General features: G+C 40.9%; 1 protein-coding gene across 1 annotated transcript in view; it reads right to left on the bottom strand.

The window, feature by feature from the left end:
- Positions 1 to 5,918: 5,918 nt before the first annotated feature.
- Positions 5,919 to 9,495, bottom strand: part of SDF2L1 (stromal cell derived factor 2 like 1) — a 4,064-nt gene continuing 487 nt past the window's right edge. The window contains exons 2-3 of the mRNA XM_085302730.1: positions 8,539 to 8,735; positions 5,919 to 6,541 (exon numbers count right to left, since the gene is read on the bottom strand). Of these exons, the coding sequence (XP_085158856.1) occupies positions 6,263 to 6,541; positions 8,539 to 8,735 (476 nt within the window). The 3' untranslated portion in view covers positions 5,919 to 6,262. The remainder of the gene's footprint in view (positions 6,542 to 8,538; positions 8,736 to 9,495) is intronic.

Raw genomic sequence — 9,495 nt, forward strand, 5'->3', positions numbered from 1 at the left:
CACGGCGGCGCCCCGCACACGTGGCTCGGGGCTGCGCACATGCGGGAGAGGTGGGACCTGCCGCTCCCCTCCACGCCCCGCGGCAGCGGGCGAGGCTGCATAAAGGGACGACGACTGTGCCCAGCGCAGCTCGCAAGAGCCGGGCGAGCACGGGGAGGGAAGGGGCAGAGCGCGGCGTGAGGACAGGCTCTGGGAGGAAGCCTCCGGCCAGCACCCGAGGATCGCCGTTCGCAGAGGCTGGCTCGCCACTGCTGCTACCCGGAATCGCAGGAGGCTCCCATTCGCGACACTCTCTCCCCTGGAGAAGTGGGAGTAGCCAGGGGCAGGCAGCCGATGCCGAGAAGCCCAGGTCGCGCTGCCCGCTAGATTTGCGGGGAAAAAAAAAAAAAAAAATCGACGTGCGCTCGGCGAACGGGTGAAGCGCTCGCAGCAAGCGCGCCCGGGGGACAGGGAGCGGGGCCGCCCCCGCGGCAGCCCCCAGCAGCCCGAAAACCGCCGCCACCTCGGTGAGAGAGGGCAGCTCGGCTTCCATCCTAGCGCCACAGGAGTCCGCGGCGGATGGCGCAGGACCGCGCCAAGGGGAAGCGGTCCAGGCAGGAGCCGAGGAGAGCCAGGTAAGTTACATGAACATATCTTGTCTCTGGAGTAAGTATTACCACGGATGGGCAATGTATCTTACACCGGCTAGAAACAGATCGTCTGATTTTAAGCTTTTACTTTCGAGATCTCAAAGTGCAACAGGATTGCTGTCTCCTCTTGTTAATGATGAGTCTTTTTTCTTTCCTTCCCCCCCCCCCCCAAGCGCAAAGCGGTTTCTAATTTTATTATACAGGTAATTGTCTTAAATGTCTACTTTACGTAAACAGACTCCACTCCTGGACGCGCTTTATAGGTCCTAGGAAAAGATAACAAATGGAAACGCCTGAAGCATCGCTTTGCAGCCTACGCTAATGTTCTAAACTTTCCTTTCAAATAACTGAGGAGTCTGTGACTCCGCAGAGTGCGCCTAACAAGCGAGACCCGGCCACCCAGGAGATTCCCCAGCAGCTGACCGACCGCCTTGACAGCCGTTACGCAGAGGGAGCGGATGCCACTTGTTCCGCCCCGAAGCGGCCAGATTTGCAGGCACTGCAAGCCGCGGCGCTGCGAGGGCAGCGGGCTGCCGAGCGCGCCCGGCCGCCGCCGCGCAAGGGCAGCAGCGCTGACTAGCGGCCGCCGCCGCGGGCGCTCCCGGCCCGGCCGCGCCCCGCCGCTCCGGCGACTCTTTCGGGCTTTAAGCCAGAGATAACGGGAGAGACGAGCCCTCTCCTCCTTTCCTCCCCCCCCCCACTTTTTTTCCCCCCTCAAAAGGGCTCTGCTTTCACGTCACCCAAACTTTTATACAGATCACCTACAGCGCCGTTTCCTAGGCACGATGAAGTAGTAATCTGGATTTAAGAGAGCAGTAAACAAACCCTAGTGAATTTGAGGGATCACACACAAAGTAAGGCAAGGGAGCACTGGAGTAAGTTGGCAATCAACTCCTCTGCCTGACCCCAGGCACAGCCAAAGTGGCCCCAGATCCCCTATTAGGTTTCCTGTTTGGCTTTGTGGTTTGAAACGCACTAGATTTAGCCCAGATATTTCAGCTTTCAGCACAGCACACACCTCTCCGAACTGTGCCCTCAGAAAACAAAGCTTAGGTGAATATACTACGAACATCATGAATATCAAACTAAGAAGAACCTTAAATCCAAGTCCAAATTCAACAGTCCTCTGGGCATATAAAGCCAGCACTTGCACATGACTTTACATAGAAAAGCACACAGAACCAATTAGCCAGCTTGAAACCTTGCATACATTCCAATTAATTTGTAATGTTTCATCACCGCTTCATTACCCTTGAGATGTCATACAGCTTCTAACACCTCCTTAGTCCATCATTTAAGACCCTAAGAGAAGGATATCATTTCCCCAAAGGAGTGGTAACAGATAAAACTCTCACATAACAGCCAGAAACAACACCAGAGGAGTCACGAGAGAACTTCACTGTGAACTTTATGCTAATTTAGAATTAGTATAATATCACATATATTTTTTTTATGATCACTTTAATCCACTTCAATTTAAGGAGGAAAAAAAAAAAGTGTTGAACCACCCAATAGCTGAATTCTACTTTCAGGGTAGTCATCATCTTCCTTAAAAAGTCTTTAATGACACAACCATGGGTACTGTCTTATAATCACAAACACAGATTCCTGAAAGATCGCTGATGAAATAGCTACATTATGAAGCCATTCATTATCAAGGATATTTGAATAGGGGCCCATAGCTGGATTGCAGAAAGATATGTTTGCATACAAAATTGCAAAGTCAGAAAGGCACAAGTGAGAACTCAGAATYAGAAAAGAAGGACAGGGGGAATCATGGTACCCTACATTCCTCAAACTCTCACAGGATCTTAACCWGTTTCCTAGCTACCAGCAGGGAACATCACTGAAAAGGCAGCAAACACGCCAAGCAAAGAATCAGACTAGCAAGAGGCTGCTGCAAGAAAAAAGGTATTTCTAAGGTTTGGTTTCTGTATAATACAGCTGTCAAACACTACATCTACAGTGATGACTAGTGCTTCCAGTGCTGAAGGAGGAGACRGAAGATAGAGAAGATTCAGCAGAATGAATAAGGTCAGAAATACTACTGAGTAAGCACCATCATTCCAGGGCTGTTGTGAGGGGGTGTTTGTTTGTTTGATGTTTAAAAATATGTTCATTTATAACTTCTTGATAATAGAATATCTGATTATGTTTGGCCTTAACATTCAGAATGAAGAGCCAATGAGCAGTAAGTTCCTTCTAATACTTCTAAGGAAGTAAAAGCATTTTGTCTTGTCAGAATAAATGAGAACTACCTACAAATGTTTGTATGCTTATCAGTTAATGGGGCTTTAAAAACACAGAAAATGAAAGAGTAAAAATGTTTGCATTCATACATACTTCCCTCAAAAACTAACACATCTATGAAACTTTTCATCATCTTACATTAAAAAAAAATCTGTCAAACACTGCCTTTATTCTATACTGTAATGTAGAATATGGATATAATAGTGTAGAATATGAATAATGTAATTCAAGGTAGAGTTCAAACTAAGTAGATTTCCTTTAGCAATTACTCCTACTGAGAACTATTATAAATAAAGAAACTGCTAATCATACCCCCCAAAAGCCTTTCTAGTTTATTAAAGAAAGTGTAACACTGGTACACCTTTTGAAAGAGCTTTTATAATAGTACAGTGAGCAAGAAATTSAAAAGCATCAGTCGTTTAAACGAGTTACTTTCTGCTAGCATCAAAAGCCAAAATACTCAATTCAAAGTGCACAGAGAATTTTGACTAGTACTATAAAAGTTTACCCCCTTAAACGATAGAAGCATTCCTGACTTTCACATATACACCTCCCAATGCTTCATGTTTTACTCAGAGACACATCTCATTTAATGAGATAATGAAAGTCCATATAAAACAGAGAAACAAAACCCAGTCCTCAGCTGTGGGGGACAGACTGAAAAGGTGATTTGTAAGTGGTCAGAGTAAACAAGAACACCTGAATGATATTCTGAAGTTTCATTATTTCAGCTTAAATCATCAGACATGCTGCAGTTATCAATACAGTTTTTGTAAATCTAGAAGTTACATAGAAAGGAAAGCACATTATCACTTGCACAAGACATCAGTTTTCACAGCTATAAGTCCACTCAYAGCCTTTGTAGTCTGCATTTAGCATGCTGTAAGTAACAACAGTTATTCTGATGCTATGTTAGACCTTTTCAAACTAAGATGTACTTGAACTAGCCTTGTTTAACAGTCCTTCAGCAAAATTTTGTAGCAGTAAGAACTGTGAAAAAAAAAAAAAAAAAAAAAAAAAAAGACTGTTGTGACACATAGGCAACTGAAAGACTGAGCTTAACTGATTTCTTCACTTCAGTCAGAATCAAAAGCTAAGGAAACTCAAGTTTACAGGTATTATCTCATTGAAGAGCTTTTTAAAATAAGGCTTTCACGGGGGAAGGCAGKGTTCATTATGAATAGAAGGCACAGATATTTTCAAAACTCAGATTGTATTAGAAAATGATAAGAACTAAAAATCATTTTTTTATTCTCTCTCAGCTCTAAATTTGTCTCAAATCCAGAAAATACAAAGTGGAAGGTCCAGTAAGATTCCAGTCAAGCATGATTAGCAACACTGACAAACACCCCAGCCAGGAATAGAAATCTTCAAGTACAGATAACTTTCAGGTGGGGATAGTACCTGGCAAGCAGACTGAGATGAGCCACCTAGGTCTATCCCTTCTCAATTAGCTCAATATCACACTGGTGCACAAGCACTAAGCCTACATAGTTTAGTATACAGCATTTAGCCCTTAGCAATATAGAACACACTGCCAAATGTATTTCTTCCTCCTGCCAAACACTAACACTCCTTTTGAGGTTACACATATACCAACTCCAAAAGAAAAGCCTTCCTTTTTAATGGAGGAAAGGAAAGGAAAAGGCAGCTTGTTATAGCAGCAGAAGAAAACCATTGTATTTATCTTTYGTATCTGTAACATCAATAACAATTTATCAGGACTATCAACGAACCCAAAACATTCATTGCAAAAGAACTGCTTCTAGTACAAAGTAACAAAATATAGTCCACTCAGTCTCCAAAATGATTGTAATCCTTAAAAGAGCATCATTCAATTAAAATTCACGGGGAAAAAAAAAAAGTCTTACCTCTTTCTTGAAGGACAATAACCAGGTACTGCAAAACAACTGTTACAGAGGTTCCTTGTTCCACAGGATATTAAGAATCTTTGCTGGTTTCAAACCCTGAAGTAAAAACTGAAGCTAGTCTGTGCAGYACAGCTGCATAATGGATCACAGAGTATGAAGCACTTACGTACATTTGTAAAATTTGAACGCAAATGCTTGTTACACCTCCTCAATACAGCTCCCTCAAACTAACATTGTGGCATATGATAGGAGCTGTAAAAGCAGCAAATCAGCTTCCTGCTTCTTTAACTGATTGACTAATTAAGACCATAATCAGTAAATCATTTACTTATGGAGACAAGAACACCTGATTTTCTACCTCTTCACACTCATTTACTGAGTTTTTCTGTTTAGAGCAAATAAACAAGTTATTTTGAATTGTAATCAGTGTTTCAGGTAACACTGTTTAACACATTCAAAATTTAGTTTTGTTCCCTTTTTACAGAGGGAGAAGAACACACAATTTCAACTAAATTGTTAAATGAAACAGAGTTCCTTGGTAGCACTATTGAGCATACCATTCCATCAAAAATCCAGGACTTACCCGTTCTCTAAGATTAATTCTTCTTTCTTTTTCCAGATCCAAACAAATGCACCCACATGGATGTATGTCCCATTATTTATTCATCTGGATCCACTGATCTTGCGAAGTGGCATATAAGTACGACATAAGTCAGATTCAACTGTTCCTTCAGACCGCATAGAAGTTTGTTTAATTAATATTAGAATTTCACAAACAGCAGCTTTCTGCATCAGTTCTTAGAGCAGGACAGCCTCACCATTGAATAATTAGCAGTATCACCATTGTCCAAAAAAAAAAAAAAAAAAATCTAAGCTTCCTGGGAAAAAGGAAATTAATAGAAACTGAAAACTAAGTGTTCTTACTCCAACATACATATTTGCAGCTCTCCAGTACACAACGAAACACACAAGAAATCAGAAGTGATTTTCAAATGACCACAAATTATTTCTCAGAAAGGCTGAACTGCTGACTCAAAACCATTTAAAAGACACCATATTTGAGAACTATTTTCCCCTTCCTAGGCTTACTCCATCTCCTCATTAGTATTACTCTCTCACTAAGAAGCAGAGATAAGTTTCCCAATGTTTAATTATAACTGAAAAAAGGTAACAAAACACAAATTTTTATTTTACTTGTGAGTATAGAAATCCATTACTTCAGCTTTTCCATTTCCTTTCAATTTGAGAAAAAGTGACAAGCAAAACAATTACAGTGAAAACCAACAGACATGAACTTTCACCAATTAAACTCCAAAATTCAGAAGAGATTTTTGCCAACTTTCAGTGTCTAATCCTGGGAGATGCCATTTCCCACAAAAGTGCTGCATTCCTAGAATGAACTAATGCCCTTCAGTAATACAGAAAGTCAGTCACTTAGGCAAGGCAGGACTTGTAAGAGACCAAGGATTAGCATCTGGAGTAAACAGAAACAATTTGGATCCTCTGATCAGTTCAGAGCTCATCATGTTTTGCAGTGTCCATACTGGGTTTGATGAAAACTCCTTCCATTGCTTTCCAATAGTTGTGATGATTAGCAGTAGGCATGCCATGAACTTCCCGTTGGCCTCTAATTGGATGGCCATACTGTTCCCCGGTTATTGAAAGGAACACATCAGTTCCTACGTGCTTGAAACGCACTGCATCATCCCGCTCCCAGTGTGTCCCACTGCATTGCACAATCCATATATCCAGGTCATCTCCTTCACCATCATCACCGAAGGCACTTACTTCCTGTTAGAGACACAAACTTCCTGAAGTGAAAATGTAAGGAAAAACCTCCAATGCACACACCAAAAAATCAATCATAAAGTCAATAGAAAGTTTAAATGGAAGAAGGGAGAAGAAACAAAAAGTGCTGTCACACTGCTTTGTATGCAGTTGTCAAATTCAGAAGCAGCAACTTATTCCCCTTAGTCTGAACACAAAGTGCCAACAAACCCCAACATGTATTACAGATTAAATAAAAGAGAGCCTGTGAGCATGGGGATCAGAACAACCCTTCAATGAAAAAAWTCAAAACAAACAAAAGTAATGCTGATGCAGCTTTCAGTCTGCCCCCTAGATAAAACTTTTAACTATAGACATTTTATATTGTAGTATGACTAATATCATAGTCATCATTGCAATATTTTCTCAGTATAATGTGTTTTTACCCCAAAGTCCCAACAGCTTAACTTATAAATAATCACATTCCTTTTTTACTTAATTATACTGAGCTTTCAATTGGGTTATCAACTTTTTTTTTGCAGTCTTACTTCAAACAGATAGCTCATTTATACTTAAAAGAAAGTTTCACTAAAGCAAATAAATTCCTGCTAAAACAAAAATCAGAGATTAGATTTCACTATGCACAGAAAAAAAAAAACAAAACAACAAAAAAACCCCACAAAACCAAAAAACTCCAGGTATCTGAAGAAATCTGCTAGGCTCAGCTCCAACTGCTTAGGATTCAGTATAGCCTTTAATTATTAATAATCTGATGACCAGTAGTGATCGACAATTTGAAAATAGAACTGAAATAGTTTGTACCTAGCAACCTAAAGAATTAGGGCCAAGTTACTTTTAATTTCCATAGTCCAAAAAGTGTTACAGACAACATACTAATTAAAAGATCAAACTACTTTGCTAAGAAYATGAAATAGAAGTTTGTGTTCAGAACCACCTCATATTTCAATAAGGTCATAAGTCAGAGTCCTTTCAACCTCTGGGAAGTCACCCAAACTCTTCTCTCGCCCACGTACTATGCAAACACATAGCAAAAACAAAGAGTAATTATTAGTGAGTATTTTTACATCAACAACAATCTCATATGAATTGTCTAAACTGACAAATCAGAATTGGTGGAATGTTTTAAAGAATCCTTCTATTCTTTAAATATTAATTTTCTGAAACGCTACTTTTTAATCATCTATCTTCTTTTAATCACAATATAACCTAGATATCCTAAACAGAATTGGACTGTATTGTTTCAACCATTTTACACACAGTAAAAGATAAACCTTTTTCACAAAGACTCAAGTCTTCTGACTCAGAATCGAATGACCTATCTACACAGCCTGAAGGAAGACTAAAATGATTATCAATTAAAAACTTCCAACAAATTCAGATTATTTATTTTAAGAGATTTTCAATCTTGGACAARCATTTGTTTAAGAACAAGGCTGGGACCTAGTTACAGTCAGAATCACCGTTCTACGAAATTACAAAATGGCAAATGTACATGATTGTGAGAGCAGATTTATTTTTCTGTGGAAGCAGGACAGATAAATCAGGACAGGGAGCTAAAATAAGGATAAAGAGAGGCACACTRAGACTAGTAGATTGGATCACCAAGAGACTGGGATATAGGAATGCCTAGTTATCACAATACATAATCCGTTGCCTGGCTCTAGAGCAAACTTCATGATTAGAGCAAACTTCAAAACGTACCCAGTCTCTTACACCTTGAAAGTATTAAACATATCAGAACAGTCTTCCCACTAGCAATGGTGCAGTATACAGAAACCAGTGTAGATTATAGTTAAAACTACTGCAAAATAGTTACACTGGTACATGTCCCTCAGTCAAGAACTTAAAAACGTTATTCCAAGATGCACCTGGGATATGCGTAGACACACTGTTTCTGGTAGCTGATACCCAAGCCTGATTCTTCAAAAACATGAAAAATTGGAGAGAAGTACTGTTAATAWCATGCACAATTTATACAAAGCTTAACAATTAGAACTCACTTGGTTATTGGAGAGTGGTGATGGGAAGTGATGAGTATGTAAATTTTTTCCTGTGTTAACATGGGTAAGTCGTATAGCTTGCCCACATTTCACCGGCGTTCCTCGCTGGCAGCTGTCATCACTTTTCCCACGTATCCGCCAGTAACTGTTCGCATCATCTGAAGCTTCAACTCCTGTAACTGACTGTTGCCCACTTCCTGTTTGAATAGAATTAAATAGTAGGAGGATTAACCCACTTTTCCAAGTTCAAAAATTTCTGAAACACATAACAAAAGAGTATTTCRGTCTCAACAGATGTCCTGTTTTATACAGTCTCTAGTTCTATACCCTTATTTATGCTGCAATCTAACAAACAAACTGAACTGATAAAACSGAAAAAAAGTTAATGCATGAATATCTAAAGAAATCTGCCTTAATGTTCTCATGCCTTCATGCTTAGACATGCTTAGTTCTCACAGTCCACACACCGACTGCAATGGGAATGCAGGTATCAAATGACTTCAGATTGAAGAACTTAAACATAGCATGTGTTAGCAGATGCAAACTGTCAAAGMTCATGGTGAACACATGAGAAAGTTCTGACCCATGAAATACTAGTCACATTATCCCTTCCTTTTCAAAAATGATAGTTTCATGCACTCAAACAAGGCCTTCAGCAGCCTCACCTCTCCCAGAACAGAGGCTGAGATGGGACTGCAGAGGCCACCTACACAAACCAGGGGTCACCTCAGTGGTGAGGGCAGAGCACTCCTATCATCCACAGTGGAGTCCTGTTGCAGCCCYTTCCCACACGCTGGGCCTCAGCACCCTTCTCTCTGCGCCTTTCAGGCCTGCCAGTCATCCAAGCGCACCCCACAACCCCCCCGCTGGCATGCTGCTCCCCCCACGCCAGGGGCACAGGCCCGAGAAATTCCTCTTTCTCCTTCCCCGGGTCCCACGCCATTTCGCAGCCCCCCC

The sequence above is a fragment of the Rhea americana genome, unplaced genomic scaffold (genome assembly GCF_003343005.1).
Source record: "Rhea americana isolate MKP2758 unplaced genomic scaffold, rheAme1 scaffold_191, whole genome shotgun sequence".
NCBI classification, from domain to species: domain Eukaryota; kingdom Metazoa; phylum Chordata; class Aves; order Rheiformes; family Rheidae; genus Rhea; species Rhea americana.